This window comes from Pithys albifrons, chromosome 7 (assembly GCF_047495875.1).
Source record: "Pithys albifrons albifrons isolate INPA30051 chromosome 7, PitAlb_v1, whole genome shotgun sequence".
Lineage (NCBI taxonomy): Eukaryota > Metazoa > Chordata > Aves > Passeriformes > Thamnophilidae > Pithys > Pithys albifrons.
The window spans coordinates 29,159,000-29,181,281 of NC_092464.1; the positions used below are offsets into that span (position 1 = coordinate 29,159,000).

At 35.0% G+C, this 22,282-nt stretch overlaps 1 protein-coding gene across 9 annotated transcripts in view; it reads right to left on the reverse strand.

Annotated features, from left to right (window-relative positions):
- Positions 1-22,282, reverse strand: part of DGKB (diacylglycerol kinase beta) — a 337,930-nt gene that overhangs the window by 129,304 nt on the left and 186,344 nt on the right. For all 9 annotated transcript variants that reach the window (XM_071560835.1, XM_071560833.1, XM_071560829.1 and 6 more), the window contains one exon: positions 6,686-6,750. In XM_071560835.1, the coding sequence (XP_071416936.1) occupies positions 6,686-6,750 (65 nt within the window). The remainder of the gene's footprint in view (positions 1-6,685; positions 6,751-22,282) is intronic.

The following is a 22,282-nucleotide window of genomic DNA, read 5'->3' on the forward strand; positions in this document are numbered from 1 at the left end:
TTAACAATTCATTTAATTGCTTTTAATGGCATGGATATTGTCAATAACATTATATGTAAGTGCGCTGTGGCCACTTAACAACCTTGACTGGATTTTGAAAGAAGGTTTTGTTGGTTTTGCAATATATATTAGAAAGGGCTGCTGCTTAACTGTTTATCTAGCCTAGCATCTGTTGTAAACACGAAATATAGCCACATCACATTTATGTAAAGATTTGCCATTTATTTCTGAGAGCTGAAGATAAATTCATCCAAAATTAAGTTTGAAGCTTCAAATTTAGATGTTAGTATCAATTAGTTCTGATTATAATTCCTCTCCAAAACCCCCAATATTTGATGAAAACCAACTTTATGGCAATATGCTTTATTCAGTGTCTTCACAGAAAAACAAGGAAAATAACCTTATTCATCTGTACAGAAATACTTGACCATACTTTATCAACAAGTAACAAATACCAAGTTGTATTTTAGCAGTTTTGTTACAGTATTTCCCATATCTGCTATAGAGTCCTTTCACTTCTGAATTTACTACAAATGAAAGAATTCAGAAACCTTTTTCTATCATTGTGTTATTGCTCTTTCAAATGGTGTGACTATACAGTGGAAGAGACCAAGATTTAATTCCTATAGAGTTATGTTTGCCTTTAACGTATTGTAATAAAAAGCAGTAGTTTTAATTCACTAAAGAATCTGTAATACATCCACTAGGCACTTCAATCCATAGAAAAGGTTCAGTGACCTGCTCTGAGTAATGAAACATCATCTGCAATAAATTCCTTTACCAGCCTGGTACCAGTTGAAGAAAATTAGATTCTATTGACCTTGGCCTATAGCACATGGATAGACCTTTAGTGAATCAACAGTTTGTTACTTGTGCAGTGCATGCTGAGCCAATCCCTCTATACGATTGTGCACCATAAACAGTCCTTTCTCCCAGAAATTCACCTTTTAACATTAATCCTGATATATTTTACTTGACAATTTCTAAAGCAACTATTTCTTTTAAAACTGGGTATTACTTATCTTATAAACACTTAACTTGCCTTAAAGAAAAAGCCCAACATTTCTGTATCTTAACAATAGTAATAGTACATATTTCAGTCACTTGTTTGTTTTCAGAAGTTCAGAAAAGCAGGTGTTACACAACAACCCCCACTCTAACAGCACTAAACCTGACCCCAGTTTAGTCCTGAAATAGTGAATTTGACAGCTGAGGACTCTGAGAAACATAAATTCACTGCTCTCCTTATGGCCGGATGCAGCACACTGCTTTCAGAGATGTACTCTGAAATCACAGGGAATGCTCAGGTCTTTGGGATTCCTGTTTAATATACATTTTACACAGCACACTGCCTCTAGTCCTCATGAATCTGAACCTAAGGGTACCCCAACCACACCAGCCTCCCAGGCAGCCACTACAGATTAATGTTTAAGAAAAAAGTCTCTCAAGCATAGGGCCTTAGCCCATTAACAGATTCTAGAGAAATGATAAAAACATGAAATCTTGTAACAGAGAGAGGTGCAGATACTGCAGATGCAAACTGCTATGATTCTGCTCTGTAGACAACAGTCATAAGCAGGCTGTATCACCTTTACACTGCAGCTATCTTCCTTTATCCCAACTCAAGCACACAGTATGTGCTCTGACAAGACTACATGCTGGTTGGGGTTTTTTATTTCTTTCTCTCCATAAACATTATAATCAAGAACTAGGTAGAGTATATTGTTTAAGTACAAGCAATTTTTTGCTCATGGGAAAACACTTCACACTCTATCAGAAATATTTTTACCTTGCTTTACTTCTCATGACTACTGTCACAGTAATCCTGCCTGAGTTTAGAGGTAGTGTTCACTGGAGTCTTATCCTTTAATAAAAAGGAACCTGTGAGTTCAATGGGACAGGTAACAGATGTCTGTTGTCTCTATGGGGTGATTGTCTTCTTTTTAAGCATTTTCATATCAGTCACAACCAGGAAGGGAGAAGTTGAAGGAAAGAGACTGAAATGTCTGCAGTTCAAGTTAGGAATTTTATGTAGATGCTTAGTATATTCACTGCAAATATATATAGTTGTGATTCAACCCAAGAAACTCCATCCATCACTTCAACTGAAAAACTGGAAGAACAATGAAAATATCAAAATAGTTTTGTTCTATTAAAAATGAAACATTTTGACTGTTCAATTCAAAGTGAAAATAAGGTAACTTTAAAACAAAGACTGACCACATCCGAGAATGAAGCATTTGATGAATGAAGCATGGCAACTGATTTTGCTTTTAAACTGATCTTATTTACTCTTAGTCACAAAATTGGAATTTGCTTTCAACTCCAATAGTCAAGTGGAATAACTGTGTTCTGGTTTCTTTGCTGCCATGCAGGACTAGGTATCTTTTATTACACAGCTTTTGAATTCAGTAACAGTGTATTAATGACATAATTTTTTCCTTTTTTCTTTTTTTTGACGTGAGTCAAGATATGATGCTAGATAACAACATTGTATAGTTCACTCAGTTGCTAAAGCTTCATTTACCTGCCATTTCTCCAAACTGTTCTTATTGTGACCTTTCTTTATTCTCTTGGAGAAGACTTTCACAATCCTTTCTATTACTAAAAAACTTCCTTAGAGATTAAATGGCACAAAGAAAAAAAAAGGCACATAATTAAGCAAGTTGAAAGGGAATCTCAAAAGTACTTGGTCAGGAACATGATACAAATCAAGTTATTAGGAACTTTTTCTGCTGTAGGATTTGTCCATGAAATATGGCCATAGATTCATGTTTGAAAACCTAAAAGACAATGTACTTAAGACTGTAAGTGCAATTTATGAATTCTACTTTAGTTTACTGAGACTAAGAAATATCTTTTATGCTACAGGATGCTAGAGAATCAAACTACTATGTGTAATTGAACAGATTATTATTTCAGAGTTGTTAATATCAAATTGAATTCTTTTTTGTTGAAGTATTCTTTCTTTCCCTGTGTGTATTCCAGTCACATAACTCAGACGTCTGTTATTCCCAACATCAAGCCTACAATGTTTACACAGATTCCTGTAGGGCATTTTGGCCTAACTGAATCATTATTTCAACAGTATGTCCTAGTTTAATGACACTACTACTTCAAGTACTGTTTTTGAAAGTTTTCTCCCCCTTGGCGTAAACTCAGCCCTTCCACACTTAAATCTGAAAATGTGACCCTACACCTAAGCAGGAGATGCTAGGAAGGAAACTGTTTCCTCAAGCACAGGGTTGTCAGCACTTCAGACCCACAGAGTGGGCAATGTGACAGCTCAGATTTTGTGGTTTAGAACACATTTAAATCTCAACGCAATGCCAATCCTGATTTCTGAGGATGTATGCTAACGATCCAAAGATACAATTACTTAAAATTGTATATTAAGATTCACTCTTTTGACAGAGGTGGGGGTGTTAGTACTGTATTCTCACTTTCATTGAAAATTAGGCTTCTGAACACAGAAGACCCTTTTGATAAAGGGATTTGATTTCAATTTATTCAGAAGCTCAATTTATTAACAAGCTCAAATAAACAGGTGCTTCATTGCAAACTGATAATGTCGATTTTTAGTTCACGAGTATTTACACATACTTAAACTTAGATTTTCCACTGAATTAAATGTCTATTTCTAGCCAATTTAGAAACCTACACCTTAATTTATTTCTCTTTATTTTATTAAGTCACAAATACTTAGTCTTTAAGTCCACTGCAGAGTTTCAAAATGTGTCACAGTTCCCAGGAATTAGCCACATGGTTCCAAAGAATGACACGAAATTGGCTAGTAGTCATTAAAAAAGCTTTTCTAAGTCTTGCAATATTCTCTCACTTTCATTTTGTGAATGTAAACAAATACAGAAAGATTCTGCTTCCACTCAAGAACAAGGTGCCAGAAGTTTCCCTATTTGAATGCTCTAATTATACATGAACCTTGAGATGGGAGTGCAAGGAATGCCCTCAGGAATTTGAGGATCATTACCAGTGTTTAATTCAAAAGATTCTCCTACCTCCATTAGCCTAACTTACTTCACTGAAGTAAGTAACACCCATGGATTTCAAAAGATCTCTGTATATGTATGTATGTATGGCCAAACTTTGCGAATGAAGATTTGGGAAGGGCTCTCCCCAGGTGGGGGTGTGCTCTTCCAGCCTGCGCAGTGGATTTTTTAGGTGAGGCACAGCGTGCGCAGAACTGGCCCCACCATTTAAGTCCTGAGGTCCATCTGCCACGGCCGAGCGAGCTTGGACAGTGACAGTGAAGTCCTCGGGACTGTCACAGCACCCGGTACTAACCGGGGCTGACCCTGCTTGGCATCCGAGATCTGACAGGATGGGATGGCAGGGAGGCATTGAACTGCCCGGTACAGTCTCCACTGAGACTCAAACTCACGACCTTGTGATCAGAGTCCGGAGTGCTCACCATTACACCACAGGACCGCCCAAAAGATCTCTGTATACCATATAAATTTAACGTTTCTCTTCAGTCAGAAAAGTTTTTGCATGTCCACTTTTCAGAGTAGAACGCTAGAGCAAGGACCTGCTCTGAAAAACTGAATGATAGCTTTGAAAGCCAAATATGATGAAACTAACATAAAAGCAAAAGAACAGCTTTTTTTTTAATATTACAAGAGATATGTACATATGACAGTGTTAGATTTTCAAATGAGTAATGTATGATTTTCAAAGGAGCAGGTGCTGTTAACTCCGGAGCCCACTATGAATCAGACTTGAGCTGGACTTGCTGATGCTGAATCATTTAGATTACACAGAAAATTCCACATTGTGGTGAATTAAATCTTGTGGCTTAGCGGACATCTAAAAAGGGGTTTTATTTTCACATACTGCAGGAAAAAGCTGCTGCAAGATATTATGGAGTGTTGCCACATGCAAATAAGTGTTAGTGGAACAAAGTATTTGTGAACTAACATCATCTGGAAAATTCTGTTCAAGAAAAATAGAAATCTACATTTTTTTCTCACTACATTAAAAAACCACCCATTTTAAAGTATCACTTTCTAGTATAATACTTTGCTCAAGGCTTTATATTCTTTTTAGAAAGACATAAACTTTCTAAATAGTCTTTCAATACCTAGAGAATCATTGCTATTTTCAAGTTCTTTCAATATCACAGTACCAAAGTATGTAGGGACTGGGACTATATATTTTTGTAATTAATTTCCTTAAGATAATGTTAGAAACCTCAGGTTCCTTAAAATATAAATGAATTTCAAGGTGAGTCTGCTAGCAGATGTTATTAATGGCATATGATTTATTGTGGCATGAAATCTGATCTGAGATTCATGTTATTAGCTGAGCGTTTTATAAATTATAATTGCCAACTGCTGAAAATATGCAGAAAGACCACTGATAAAACTAGCTTCATCTTCAGGGCCTAGAATACCTGAATTTGCTATAAGTTTGGCATCTCTAGTCCTGCTGACAGGGTACAATACATCGGGATGCATAGATCAGGCTGGAGTCCAGACTTTCTCACAGTATAATTCTTTCAGAAGGAGAAGCCTCAGAGCTAGGGAAAGGAGATGGTAGGAAACAAATATGTACTGTGGGACTTAAAACCCCCCAAACACTTGAGTTCATAGTAAGACACCGCACAGATACTAAGCAGATTGAGTATTTGAGAAAAAGGACCCACCTCTAAATGTTAGATGTAAAATATATACTTTTAATGTGAAAAAAGTAACAAGTAAGAAAATATTAAAACATAGTCTAACATCATTCCATAGAGCACTAAGATATTTTATCATCCTAAAGTATATGAAGATTGGCAACTACCCAAGACTTTCCAGGTCACCCACTGAACTAAAAAAAAGCCTAAAGTCTATGGTTAGGCTTAGAGTGACAAAACATTTATGTTAATAATTATTTCTAGACATCCTCTGTTTATTCCAAATAACATTGTAGCTTACTTTCCTCTTCACTTGTGTCTTTAAATGCTAATTAAAGTTTCTGAAATGTTGCTTTTACCCATCACAACTTATGTGCTAAATTACCTAAATAAGAAGAGACAAACATAAACATTGCATTATGAATGTTATCTACTGAACAAACTAGATATTGAAAGAGGATGAATTTACAGTAAATGTCATACATTTTTAATCTCCATAAAAGCTCTGCGATAATAGTGAAAATTCAAAAAAGCAAGACAGGAAACAGATGCAAGGTCTCATTCCTGACTTTTTTTATAAATAGAGTTGTTTAAAGACAAAAGCATTTATGCGTAAAATGGCATTCACTTGCTTTTACTAAGAGTATATGTGGAAGAAATCCCTGTCAATGCACCAGTGTGTGTGTGGGGGACTGAAACATAAGGATCACCATCTGCAGCTCTCTAAGAAGTGTTCTTCAGTGCCTAATGGCAAAGTGTCAGTTAAGGGATCCTCACAACCACAATGCATCATCTTGCCCATGCTAGTCTGATAAGCATTTCACCTGTGAGAAGTTTATTTACAATGCCTTTCATTACAACTGAAATACCAGATAAGAAACAGTTACCCTGCAAGTGGTCTGGAAGCATATACTTAATATAAAATGAACCAATTTTATCTCTTTTATAAGAATCAATATTTTAAAAGATGTCCAAATCCTAACACCTTACAGAAAATACCTTAAAACATGGAAAAAATATTTTTATATGCATGCATATTTAGATTCTTACCTACTGTTGAACTTCTCTGGATGTTTTTCTCTCATGATGTGGAATCTGTGGGCAATTGAAGCATCCTAACAGGAAAAAAAATGCCACCATAAATCTCTTGTAACAGGAAAATAGAAAAACAGACGATGAAAACTGTAAACAAGGCATACTTTTTGTAAGGTGTTTTGTGAACTGTTATTTTCAACAACAGAAATACTCTTATCACTTAGAAAGCTTACAGGTACACTGCTCTCAGAATGGGATATATCTGAACTCAATAATTTCCTATTCTTGCAGTCTGCATCATTCCTTTTTACAAATTAGACACCACAGTTACATTGACTGAAAGTGTCTTCAAATTTCATACAGCAAATAACATCCAGATGTGGTGAAGGTTTACAATATTGATACAGTTCTGCCTAGTATAAATACTAAATAAAGTATTTGAACTCTGTTTCTTTAATAGAGGGGAGCGACAGATTCAGCAAAGTTACTTTATATGCATATAAGGTGATATTTGCATATGGCCATTCAATAGCTTTCTCTAAAATTTGGTACAAAACAGGAATAAATGTCAGGAGATTTCCCATTTGATATATGTCAGGGTGGGAAATCATGAGGGGGGGAAATGGTTTAATATAAAAAAGAGATTTGTTAATTAAATTAAATGTATTTTATAAAAATATTTTAACTATAAGTAAATTATGCTAGTAATATAATTATATAACCTGTACATGAAACTAAATAGCTGTATTAAATACTTATATATTTACAGGTTGTGAATGAGAATCAAATCACTGTGCTGGTGGTAGTTGTTGAAAATAGAGTATTTGGAATTGATGGGCTAGAATCAGTTTTCAAAGCATTTTTGTATCTTCTTTGCAGGTATGAAGTAAATGTTTTCCTCAGACCAGACCATGTAATATTTATTTCTCATACTAATTATTAAAACTTTATAAACTGAGAATTATTTTTTTCATCTTTTAATGTATGTATTAAATGAAGTGTGAGAGTATGAAAACTACCAACTCTTGAGTATTGCAGAGGATAGTAAACATAGAATAATCCATTTGGATCATGTCTTTATAACTACATCTTATAATTCTGGATATATAAGAACATAAGAAGAGTTAGTTCAGTTAGTAAGAAAATTAAATGAATATCAGTTTCCATGTACATAGCATTTGAGAAAAAGTACAAATAAAACTGTCATTATAACCAACCATGACATGTATGAACCTCCTCCTCCCTCCCCCAGCCTCCTTTTCTTACAAATTTAAAAGATTATGGAAATATAAAATTCAGTATTGAAAGAAATATTAAATTCAGTACAAGTCTATATCTAGCAACATTTTAAAGGATTTTCAAACAATGAAAATGAAAATTTAGAGGAAAAAATCGAAATGAAATCATACATTATTAATTATTCCATACATAACTAAGAATTGTGTTTAAAATGATTTTATTTTCATTTAAACTACTCAATGTTCATCTAAATCACAAGTGTTATTAACTCCATTGAAGTATTAAATTTTATTTTTGATCTTGTTATGTAGTTTCTAAAGATGCCCACAGCTTGTTGCTTTATGCACATCATGTGCTTATTTATGTATTTTTCTATTATATTTAAGAATTGAACTGTCATTCAACATTTTACTGTTCTACAAGGAAATTACAGCAAAATGCTCCAGTGAATGGACGGTGTTCATCAAAAAACATCTTATTGTTCTGTCCTGTCATCCAAATTGTCATCTGAAACTTTCAGTACTGTATTCTGAAACTGTACTCATTGTTACTTGAAATTTATTTTTATGTGCAATTCTATAAGGCAAATATCCACAAGTATCCAGGTGATCCCACAGTTCTGGAGATGGATGAAATAAAGCTGATAGTAAACCCTGAGACATCACACTTCTAAACAAAGCCTGCCATCTGAACTAAAATAATAACTCTGTTAACTTTAGAAAGACCCATCATTCATACTTTATCCACATTTGATGTACCAGCATTAGAAAAGTATATTTGTAAGCCAGTTTTATATGAAAAAAAGAAAGGACTACTGTTGTAGTTAACTGTTAATTTTCTACACACTGAAGCAAAAGACAGAACCAGGACAAAACGAACAAAGGAGTAGTAGCATTTCTGACAGAAACTAGGAAACACTAATCAAGAACTAACTGTCTAATGAATGAAATGAAAAGGCTAATGCGCTTACTCACGCATAACAAATGCAAGGCACAAACAAGCTAGGGATCAATGCCCACTGCAGATGGCAAACAGGCAGTTGTTTCCATGGAAGGTTGATTTCATCAAAATTTTCCCCTCCCTGAACATTTTCTGACTCCAAAACGAATCAACTAACTTAATGAGCTGAAGGTAAAGAAAGTAATACACAAAGCTAATTCTGACAGGCACGACACAATACGACAGGCATACATCAGACCATTTCTAAAAAAAAAAAAATGCTGAAGAGCTACTTTTATTAATGGAAACTGTAAACTAGAACAGTAACTACACACAGATAAGCTCAAAACTAGGAGAACTGCTAAGGCTTTGTTCAGTTTATACTGCCCAACTGTTCTTTCAAAATGTGAATCAAATCCAATGTAGAGAGGCTTTAGATTCCCTAGCACAGGGACTTCTTCCCAACCTTAACTCCATGCTACAGGAAAATCTGAAACTAGTCCATGCCGGCTGTGTATTAGCAAAACAACTCTTTTTGCTTTATGGGAAAAAAGGGGAAAAAAAAAGAACACCAAGAAACTGAATTTTCTGGTTTCCAAAGGTTTGTATTCTTTGATATGTTATGCCCATAGCATATAGAATGTCACAAATGAATGAAAAATAATGGGAAGAATGGAAAGTAAGAGGAACTTGAGAGTAGGTAGGAATGCAAGTACTGTCTCCTAAGAGCTCCTGGAATTACCAGATGCCACCTCTGAATCCTGAGGAACAAACATTAGAAGTTTGCTGGATGAGGAGAGCAGAGGGTCCTTTACTGTAAGGTGTTTTGGCTACATTTGAAACAGGACTAATTTTAGCATACTTTCTTCAGCCATTTCACATAGTGGCTTCTATTCCAACCTGTTTAGAGCATACAACTGTTGTTGGACCAATGGGGAATTAATTTATTTTTTTCTGTCACACGTCATAGTTTTTTTATATTAAAATCACCTAATATATACTGAGAAAGAGAGCAATGTTCATATATATGGAAAATCAAATGCTGTTTACATATTGTTGCCTTAACATGCTGACCTGTCCTGATACCCCATGGCCCATAAAATATGAGAAATTATTTTTGCATTTTATTATAAAACCAATACAAAAGACAAAAGGCAGTATTCAGTAAAGAAAACTCACATGCTTCGTGGTATTATCTAGCAAAGTAATAAGCGAAAAGGATTTTTTTAGAAAAGCTGTTTGACAGTCAGATACTGGTCTATAACTAATATCACCTGTGGGCATTATTTATATTTTTTAAAATAAACTGATAAGTATTGTGGCCTGAATCTAAATATTTTCCATTTTTAAAAGTAACACCACAAGTGCATGTAAACATGCCTAAAATTCACAAAAGCTTTATTATTATTAATAATTCCCTGAAGAGACACAATATTGATGTCAAGTCAAGGTGAAAAGAGGAGTCTTATAGTACCACTCTAACATGAAACTATTACCTTTCACTTCATCCATACTTCAGTCACAGAGCTCATTTTATACTTCAAGTATTGTAATATTTTTTCCAAAGCACCAGGACCAAAGCAACCAAAAATTGAGATCTTTTTCAGGAACACTTTTGCATCAAATCACAAAGTAATGCTGAATACAGAGTATTTATGGCAGAACTAAGCAACTAGACTATTTGTGTTTCTGAGACTATTATAGGAATATTTGAGTTGTATGCTACTATTTTAAAATACTGCATTTATTTTTTTGAGATATACAATATTTTTAGTTATTAACATGTCATATGACAATAGCCTAGATGATAATTTCACTTAAATTTCATAATATCTGTCTAATCTGAAAAACACTACCACACTGTGTGCTCTTTTGCATGCCTTTCTCATTTATATAGTGTCCACCCTCTCTCATTTATATGGTTCCCACCAGCTACTGTAGCATTTTAAAAGCAGAGATGAAAGAACAGGCACTTGAAGAACAGAAAAAGCAGTTTATCTGAATTTAAATTCTATGAAATTGTACACAAACCCTTAAAAATGAACCTCTACATTGCAAAAATATTCAACCTGTATGCACATGTGATGAACGTGCAGACAAATACACATATATGCACCCTTACATTTGAACCTGTTCAGTGTTTGACATAGCTGGACTATTGTTATATCTCACTCAGGTTTGTTTCAAATCCTGACAGTGAAGATAAGATAGAGAACAGACAGAGCATATCTGAATCCACTGCTAGGAAATGGAAAAAATATTTTAATTGAACTAGGACATTTCTCAAAGTGACCTGCCAAGAAGAAAAGAAGCTTAAGTTGCTACACCTCTTTAATACCTTATGATTGACTTACACATATATATATTCATCTTTTTAATGGGTATTAGTATTACCGGAAAGCAATCTGAAGCAGTCTTTTCAGAGGAGTAACCTTATACATTGTGAATAACCTTATAGAAAGATTAACACATTTAATATATATCTATCTATAAGCTTGCTGTGATTAAAATTTCCATTAAATAATAATTTTCAAGCTGGTGAACAAACAAATGACCAGTGTGCATCTTCTTTGGATATAAATGATCTGATTATTTTTTTTTCCTAAGATGCTTTTTTAATTAAGACTTAATGGATCCACAAGGCTAGGAAGCTTAAGGGATAATTCAGCAACCTGAAATCTTTGGATCAGAATGCAAATCTAACCCGAATAACCAGTTAGCTCACATCAGTTATGAGTGTGGAATAGTACAGATGTACAAAAAATATCACTGAAAATAGATTAAGAAAGTTCACTGTAGTTGCTTAAGACTAAAAGTTATTTTCAAGATAAATAAACATCCTTACGACTATGCATTCTACTTTCTGAACATATACACAAAGCACAAAAAATACAGGTACATCCTTTGTTTTAGTATTTAGTATTTTAGTATTTTAGTATTTAGTATTTCCCATCCCATAAACAAATTGCATTGAACCATTGAATGACCAAGCCTAAAAAAAAAGCAGTCAAGAAGCTTCAAGTCCTGCCTTGTTTGAATCCAGCTGCCACTTCACATTAAACTACAAGGTTTTTGATTATATTATATGAATTAACCTGAGAGAGGAAGAGATTAAAAAAAAAAACAAACAAAAACCAAAAAATCAATACATTACTTTTTGGTGAAAAGCTGGTTGCTATAGTTGTCTTCGTTCCTTATAATATTATGAGCCAGTATATCTGAGAAAGATACAGTTTGAGAACAACACAGAGACAAGAGATTTCAAGTGTTTTTTAAAACAGCTTTACTAAAAGATAATGACCATCTACTTTCTTAAGAAAAAATTTGGAGAACAAAACTTTGAGAAACTTGTGTTCCTGGCTTTCAAAGAAAAACACAGAAACTCAAAATAATGCTACGCATTTTGCCAGTGATATTCTTCTCAGTCCTCTGATGGTCATGTTTAAATACATTTCAAAGGCATATGTATTATTAAGTCAAGTGACAGTTCATATTTTAAATACATAATATCTCAAAACCCCAGGATGAAACATCAGTAGCCACAGTATTTCTAAATGATAGACAAAAGACCAGAGGATGGTATATCTGTAAATGGTAACAAAAAAAAAATTGGAACAGGACTTCAAATGTAAGCCTATTTCATCTCCCTTTTCATTTGAAGTCAAATCTTTGTTGAGTTTTTGACACTATTTACGCACAATTTGGTTCTGGAATTGTTTCACACAAACACAGAAGGGAATCCATCTTGCAGGAAAAGATGTTTATGTGGGAAAAAAAACCAACAACCCCTATGTTCTACTTATGTACAAATGCGGACACCAACAGAAAGTAACTATCTTTATTATCCATCAGTTCATACAGGGTGACCACATGTCTCACTCTGTATGTACCAATACAGGGACCAGTCCTGCAAGACAAGCCTTTGTACCAGTAACTCAAGGACTTTATTTGAGGTGCTATTGCAGGTTTTAGAAACTGACAGGCCATTTCTATGTATCTATATTTTTAAGTCATTAATCAAATTCAAGGATCATCAAAGAAGACTGGCAGGTAAGGCAGTCAGGCTATTATTAGACCAAATGTGTCATGTGCCCCATGACTCAATGCCCTGCAGAGGACATGTACCCTGTAAGATGATCCCTGCTGAGGATACACTGTGTTAGTGAGCACATCTTCCTTTCTTTATATTTGGTCCCCCTAAATTTATTGTAACTAGAGAAGGGTTCTTCTAGGTCCATGATGAGTGTTTATGTGGTCACTAAAAAGAGAAGAAGAAAAGTGATCACATGGCAATTAGCCAGCATAGCCATATAGACAGTGTATTAAATATCTTGTATATTAAAAAAAAACAAATCTGTGGTAAACCTGTAGTAGCATTTCTGATAACTGCTGATCGAGAACTATGTAGAAATGGTCCCAAATTATCCTGCACAGTGAGTTTCAGCATAACACAATCAAAGACACAGCTCAAACTGAAAGTCTTTACAAGCAATGCAATGCAATTTGTTGCTGTAGCTGTTGTTCAGAAACACATAAAAATGGCCCCCAGATATGTTCACGAAAAAGCACAGAAACAAAGTTTACATTACAAGCTGTCTGGCTTGAAACGAACACCTAGACTTTCCTGTCAGCATTTTTGCAGTTCTAAGGAGACAGAAGTGAGTAATTTGCTCAAGTACTAAGCTTGCCTTTTTTTTTTTTTAAATACTAATTAGTGCCATTGCATCAAAGCTTCAAGAAAAAGACAAACTTAGGATAGGGAATAATTGCTTCTATCCTGTCTTAAAAGATTTTTCTGAACTTGTATGTGGTTTTCAAATCATGTATAAGAAAAAACCATGTATAAGAAAAAAACAACTCCTCCCACAAAAAACCTTCAACAAAAACAAAAAAATCAAACCCCCAAAGCAACACAAATCCTTTTAAATATTTTCATTTTGAACCCTGTTTAAGTTTTCATTAGAGTAGTACTATCAGGGGCTGAATGTAGGCCCTAATTCAGGTGTTTAAACTGTCAGGATATTTTCTCTATCCTTCCAGTATGCTCAACAGGAAGAAGCTTTAAAAAGGCTCTTCCAAAAGGCACATTGACAAGTTTCTGCTGTGAATTGCCATTTCAAAACCTTTTGTTATTATTCATATATGAAACTGAGCCCAACTAGCTTCTTAAGTTTATGAGGTTATGCCTGAAATGCAAAAGTTTGTGCAGTCCTTTGAAATCTTCACTGGGGTCCAAGCCAAATCTTGTATCACCACCCATTGTATACGCTCATTTGCTTGATAGGGATCAAATAATAAATGTTCACCTGACTTCTCCTTAGCAACTTTCCATAACTTATTAGTCAAAACCTTGGCAACAGTCTTATAATTTTAATACATATTTATGTTATTCATTTGTTGCCATAGCAGGTATTTATTTTTATAAGAAATATGCAAACCACTGAAACATCTCTCATTGATTTACACTCTGAAAGAATATTTTTCTCTTAATTGAAAAAGGTCACTGTTTTCCTCATTCATTATGTTTTCTATTTGAAATTTAAATTTTTTGCATTACAATATTATTTATTATCTTCCCTATTGGATAAAGAAATATTAATTTATTAAAAGCCCCAACATACTCATAAATTAGGGCTAGATGCTGGATTATTTAGCTACAGATGCTCTCTCCCTCTCTCTTCACTGATTTATGACAAACTTTTTAAGATTCCCTCCCTTATATCTTTCATATAGCCTGTTTGTTCTTTCTCATAGGCCCTGAAGCAACTTTCTTGACTTTTGCTCAGTATCTGCATTCATCCATGTGTTGCTTCAATTAAAGTATTTTCTGAACCCTTCTACTTTATTTTCTTGGTAAGGTGTAAAAGGTTTCTGATTCCCACTTCTGTGGAGGTTCTATCAAGCTTACTCCCTCCTTTCTCCTCTACTGATGTTGGCCACCTCCTTGTACCAGTAAGAATTTGAGATCCAGTTCAGACCTTAAGGGCCTGTCAAAGCATGACACAGCTTTGGGAAGGCAACAATAGCAACTGGAGAGCATGCTTGTAGGCCCTAGGTACGTTGCCTTTGTGGGGGAAGAGTGAGAGGTATCTGACTCTTTTCAGGTAAATATTTGTACAGTCCATGAGGGCTCCCAGGTTCTGAAGAGGTAGAGGAAGACTCTAATGCAAGTACCTACACATAGCCTGGTCCTCCACAGTGCTTACAGCTAACTTAAAAGAGCCAGACTGCCTTACAGCAGGGTGAGGACATAGGGAAAATGGCAGAAGAGTTTTGAATTAAACTGAGAGAAACCTATTGAACAGCAAGTGTGAAAATGACTGAGCAAGTAAGAAGCCTCCAAGAGCAGGCTACATTCACATGAGCTACTCATGCCCAAGTGGTTTCTCTGAGTATCTGAAAGGGTACTGCAGAAATAAAATGAAATTAAACTGTTCATAACAGTATTAGATAGAAGAGATGACACCTTAGCAGATAATTTAGATAACACATTGGTTTTACTGCCAGTATTAATCAAATTTGTAACTTAAAAGGTGAATGAATACTTGTCTTCATACATAGTGTAAGTAAGTGGTCAGACTTCTTTCAGGAGTGCAAAACCCAACCACATACTACATGGCAATGACAAATATTTCCAAGAAAAATAAGGGGTTAATATTCTCTAAAACATGTTTACTAACCAAATAATGTAATTAGTTCATATAATGTGTTTGATATCCATTGATCTCAAGGTAAATAAAGCCTGGGCTCTGCTGTAAAAGCTATCTGAAACACAAAATAGACTAAAAAATGGAACTAGATGTCATATTACTGAGCACTTAGGTGCTGAAAAATATATTCTCTATGAATAATAGGATCCCGTACTAAAAAACCACCAACATAAAACATTCTATGGCTTAGAGAAAAAAAAAAAAGTCTTTTCTGTACTTTATATTTGGATACATGGAAAAGTGTTCAAATATGTCCTAATATGAACATGTGTAGTCAAATTCTACAAAATTAACTCACATAGATTTTCCTCCCAAAACAAATCAAGCTTTTTCTATAGCTGCTTTGAATAAATAATTTAGATATGCAAAATACTTTACAGTGCTGATCTACCCAGCATACGATATACAGAGCTTAGGCAGTACCTATTTTTGTAGACTCTGGACATTAAAAGGATTTGAGGTTAAACATATTTATTTACTCTGCAGAGAGATTTTATTATGTGATATAAAGGAAATAAGTCACAGGTTATTATCGGAGTGTTGATACTTCAGGACAACAAAAAAATTGAGGCCTTCTTGTACTGAAGTCTCTAATAACTATGAACTGTAAACTTTCTTTTAACAAAATCAGCATGGAGTTATAAATGGTTTCAGATTAAAAGGGAAAAACAGTAACTTCAGAAACTAGCAGTTCTGTATTTCACTACTGGTTTATGCAATACTGTTTCAGTATTAAACAATCTCACAGCAAAAGAAAAAAATACAGTTCTTGACATAGTCAGAAACCCTGGAAACTGCACTAAAGCCCTTTGTTATGATTTATCATGTACAAAAATTTGAACCCAAAAAACAGAAATGTCCAAATTGCTTTAGAAGTGCTGAATTAATCCTTCAGAAAGGGTCAAAGAAATGCTTCAGCTGTCTTTTCACATCTCAAGGATTCAAAGTTGCAGAAGACAGGTGAAAATGTCTAGGCAAGTGTTGTGGAATTGATAACTTCCTTAAATTTTCTAGGAAAAATGTTCTCCCTCCCAAGAGTGCACTTGCATAACACTTTTTGCCTAACCATCTGGACAGACTCAGTGCGTCATGGTTGTTTAGCAACTTACCACTTTCGTGGTAGCTTTGAATATATTATGCCAGTATCCTATTCTCAGCCTTCTGTATCTGCATAAAAAACTCATTTCATAAGTTACACTTACTCAGGATTTCCAACACACACAAGGTTTTCTAGAAGGCTAAGCTGTTTACACTAAATACTAGCATATAATTCTCCAAAGTTTACAAAGTCACTCTTCAAATGATCAAACTAAGGGTGAATCCAGTCAGAGTGCAGAGCCAGGAAACGCAGAGAGAGTTTAGGAGACAAGTAAAGCACATGGTCAAAGTTAGGTCCATAAATTTTCACTGCAAACAACATGAACAGGACAGTTTCACGGAACTCTAGGCCAGACGATGCTATACACGTAATTTTTTTAATAACAATAAATCAATTGGCTTCATGAGACAGAACATCTATTTATCTTAACAACAATACAGCAGGCTGAAAGCTGCTCCTAGATTTTTATAAATTTGCAAATCAAAGAGCACCTGCTTGTAAAGTGCTGCTTTGCTCAACTACTTAAATAATGTAATCAATACTAAATGACAAGCTAGAATTCCCAAATTTGCTGCACAGTAAGCAGATGCTTGTCTAGCTGATGTTTGTAATAAGTAATCATTATAATGACAGCCAAGAAAAATGTTGTTAGTATTAACTTTTACTCAAGCATAAATATCACAGCCATATGACTTTAGAAATTATCTCAGAATAAGATTATCTTAATGGTTGCAACTATTTTGTATAATACTAGCATTAATAAGGGCAACGTAAATCAGTTAAATTCTAATTTTACTAATGGAGGTTTTTTTGCTAATGAACAATCAAAACCTACAAAAACATATGCAATTGTGCAAACAAAATATTTCCAAACTTTTGGAAAAGCCAGAAACCATGATTTTTTTTTTGTTTCTATTATGTACATTGTATTCAAAACCATTTCCTAGCCAGAAGAAAAATACTATTGAGACACTGTTTTAAGGACAACAGACACAACAGACATTTCCTTCTGACAAAATGAAAGCTGCCGTTCAAGAAGCCATGACTTTCCAAATAAATTAATCTATTTCAACCTTCCCCAAAGGGGCATTTTATAATGGCCTTCATGTGTACATTATTTGTGACAAAAATACTGTTTCTAGAATAAGAAGCACTTGTGCCCTTAGTTTTCTTTCCATAAAAATACTTACACTGTTCAAAATTACTCAAGTATCATCTACAGCAATTTCAATGTTATTGCATAAATTGTAAATTATGCTTTCAGAATTATGGATGAAATTTCCAAAGGCTTCAATTTTTATAGTCTTTTGAAAGGACAATGAATTTATAAAAAAACCCAAGATTACAATTTCAGCATTTAAAATCTACACAAAGTAATTCAAACAAATGTTATGACAGTTAAGATAATGAAACCCTTCATTTATGCCAGTTTATCCTACTTCACATATAAAGAGTCAGAACAGATGTCCAAATATTGTAGTGCCAGAGTAAAGTTAGGGCATATCTTGATTAATACTCTTAGAGCAGTCCATGGTGTCTCTTTAAAACTGGCATGAGTTACTTCAAAATATCTATTCAAAATCCATTCTAGGAAACACAGCTAGACAAAGTGTTCCCAAGACAAAAGGAAAACAATAAAGCTTTGTATAACCCTTTTAGCAATGTAAGCTGCACATTATCGACAGACCATTCATTGCAATCAACAAGTGATTAATTGCAAATTTGTTGCTAAATTGACCACGAAAAAGACAAGCTTCAGGGTACTGTTAAAGAGGAAGAACTTATGTTAAAAATTATTGGAGACTTTTTTGTAGTGAATTAATTCTAATCAATACGCTTGTTGACTAAACAGTGGAATAATGACTTCCTTAAATAGCATATGTACACATTATTGTAGACATTCAAATTAATATTTAAACTAATGCTTTGCTTTTTTTTTTTCCTATTGAAACAGCATTTTTCTAATTCCATCTTTAAGAACAACAGACTTATCAACCAATTTTTTGCAATGTCTAATATCAATCATCTTGGGAGGCATAACATACACGTAACAAAAAGTATGAATACAAAAGTAATGATGCTTATTTAGACATGAAAATCTTCTTTTTAATTATCATTGGCATGGATGTCTTGAATCATATCTACCTTACAAACTTTGGAACACCTGTGCAATCTTTTAGCTTTGTGCAAAGGTGTGATTTCAGAGTTTCCTGGCTGTACTCTTTTCCTCCTATTGTAAGTGCAGTCATAAAACTAAAACTTAACTTTTTAATGATAAATTTGTTCCTATGCACTACTGAAAAATAGATAGCATTAGTGAGGGGTATTTTTGTCAAACCAATATTATCTTGAAAAGTGTTTTACTTCTTGCATTTGACCAAGAGTCTAGTTCTCAAATTTTCGTTCAAAAAATGGATTCCCACTAAGTTACAAACATTGTAATTGATAAAGAACTAATTTAATAATTAAAATCAACATGGCTAGGCTTCACAAATGAGGATTTGGGAAGGGCTCTACCCAGTGAGTGTGTCTTTTGAGCCTGCGCAGTGGATTTTTTAGGCAAGGCACAGCATGCACAGAAGTGGTCCTACCCTTTAAGTCCTAAGGTTCATCTGCCACCTCTGAGCGAGCTTGGACGGTGATAGTGAAGTCCTCAGGACTAGAACCTACAGCCCCCGGTACTGCCAGGAGGTCTCCCATCCAAATACTAACCAGGCCTGACCCTGCTTAGCTTGCCAGATCTGACAGGATCGGGAGTCAGGGTGGCATTTAACTGCCTCAATAATTAAAATACATTCATAACCAAGGCCAAACTTACAGTTTTGACAGTGAATGGACTGATACATGTGTTTAAATGTCTCTCATTAATGAAATTTTTTTAGGAAGCCGGTTTCTTATAAATAGGTTTAGGTATGCATAGTTACAATATATATACTCTTTTATATTTCTTTATCTTAATATTACAGAAACATTTTGTTGAAATAAGCTATTGTATAGGTTATACTATGGCTTGTGGATTGGGTTTTTTTGAGGTGTTTTGTGGGGCTTTTTGGGTGGAGGGGTAGAAGAGGGAGGAAGTGGGAAGGTATTATTTTCAGTAATTAGAAATTTTTCTACTATTTCACAATTATTCTTGTCTTGTGTATGTCCTAGTTCAGCAGGTGGGACCAGTTGATCACTATATGGGTGTGACCAAAGCTGTGTATTCTACAACCTGTATTCATTTCCCACAAACTGTTAACAATGGACCATTTGCAGAAGCTGCCCAGGGCACACCTGATCCCTCAGGGTGTGAGCTGGGTGTGAAAGACACCTGTGAGATAAGAGCTGTGATAACTCCATTCCAGGAAGTCATTAGCACCTCCACATCCAGCCTCAGGTGTCATGTCTGCTAATGGGCCATCAATGATTCCAAAATATCCCATGACTCACAGAGTGAGATTACTCATTGTGTAATTCCCCACCCTGGGGGAGGTACTGGGAGGTCCCATGTGGACCTGAGGGGATATAACCTTGGGGGTTTGGGAACTTGGGGACCCCACTTATAGGATCCAGAGCAGGACCAGAACCTCGACAGGAAGAGACCACCACTCTCGACAGGTGACTTTATTGCTGTCTACAGGTACCTGATGAAGAAAAGACTGATGGACTCCTGTCAGAGGTGCACAGTGACAGGATGAAAGGCAACAAGACACAAGTCAAACAGTGCCCAGATTGATTGTGGAATCTCCATTCTTGGATATTTTCAAGCGCCTAAGTGAAGTGACCTGATCAGACTTGCTACAAGTAGGATTTTCGTCTAGAGTATCAGCAGAGGATCCTTCTATACTGAAATATTCTCCAAGACCAAAGGTCTCTGTTGAATAGTTCTTACCAAATATCCCTTATGTGAATTCCACAATCTCTTGATCCAATGCACTACAAGCATCTTTGGAGTTCTGCAGTTTATTTACATGCTGTATAGAGAAATGCTTTCTTTCATTTACCTTGAAGCTTGAATCCAGTAGCTTTATTTGTTGCCTTTTGTTTCTATACTGGAAGAAATAGCAAACATAAATTCACCACCCATCATCTCCTTCTAACTCATGCTCATGCTTATATAGACCCTTTCATCTTTGCTGTGTTTTCTATAGCAATTTTAGCCTACATAACTGTTCTGATGGAAGCTATTTCACATCTTTGATAAATCCACTTGACTTTCATTGTCTTTTTCCATTTTGACATTTGTGGACTGAGAGGACCAAAACTGCACACACTAATTCAACAGATAGACACACCTCATGTGTATTTTAGTGCTTTTCCTCTATTTTGTCTTTTTTTTTTTCCTAATAAGACAACAGTGCTGCTCCTTTAACCTTTTATACAGTAAGCTAGAGTCTGAAACAGTCACCCAGGAAAGAGAAGGCCCAGTTTCAGTAACATGCTCTGATATTTATGGATAAAACACACATTTTCATTGTCAACAGCAGCATATCAACAGCCTAAATTGTTTCCTTTATTTTTACAGGGAAAGTCATGCTTTTCTGAAGGCTGGATAAAAGATTTACTGAGAAAGAATACAGAAGATGAGAAAAAGAAAGCAGATATGACTGCACATGTATATGATGCTGGTTCATGCAAGGAACAGAGCAGACTGATGTAGGGGATTAATGAAACAGTAATTCATTCAGAAAGTCCTTCCTGTGTTATGCTCCATTTTATATGGATTAATTTTATATTACATGGGAAAAAACCATCAAATATGAAGTAGCAATAATATTTCTTGGCTAACAAGATGGGTCTTTACACATTCTGTTTCCACAGGGATATTTTCCCCATGTTTCAAGCATATAATTATATCCTCTTCATTTGCTTGAATATAATAGATTTATTAATAAAATTTAGACACAAAAATTTAGACACAAGCTTAGAAAAATAGTTCCTGGGACTATGAAGAATAGAATAGAACACAACAGTTGGAAGTCACCTACAATGGCCACCTAGTCCAACTGCCTGACCCCTTAAGGACTGAGCAAAAGTTAAAGTGTATTATTATGGCATTTGTCCAAATGCCTCTTAAAACACTGACAAGCACAGGGATTCAACCATCTATCTCTCTAGGAAGCCTGCTCCAGGGTTTGATGGCTCTTTCCTTAAACAAATGTTTCTTAATATTCAGTTTAATGCTCCTGTAACTCAGCTTTGCATCATTTCCATGCATCCTATCATGGGATACCAGGGAGGTCAGCACCTCTCTTGCCACTTCTCTGTCAAAAAGCTATAGAGAAGAATGAGGTTGCTTCTTACTCTCTTTTTCTCAAACCAAGACAAACTCAGCGTCCTTAGCTGATCCTCACAGAACACACCTTCCAACCTTTCCACCAGTTTTGTTGCCCTTCTGGTGCATGCAAGTACCTAAACATCCTTCTTAATTTGTGGGGCCCAGAACTGTCCACAGTACTCGTGTGAGCCTGCACCAATCTAAAAGCAGTTCTGTAGTTTCATAGGTCTTCCTTCATGACATTTTTGTAAATTACAGTCTGCTCCCCTCGTGTTTTTTTAAAGAAGATTATTGTGTGCTGTGTTTACAAATCAGTGATAAGATCTCTATATTCACCATTCACACTCTGTACCATTCTATGCTTT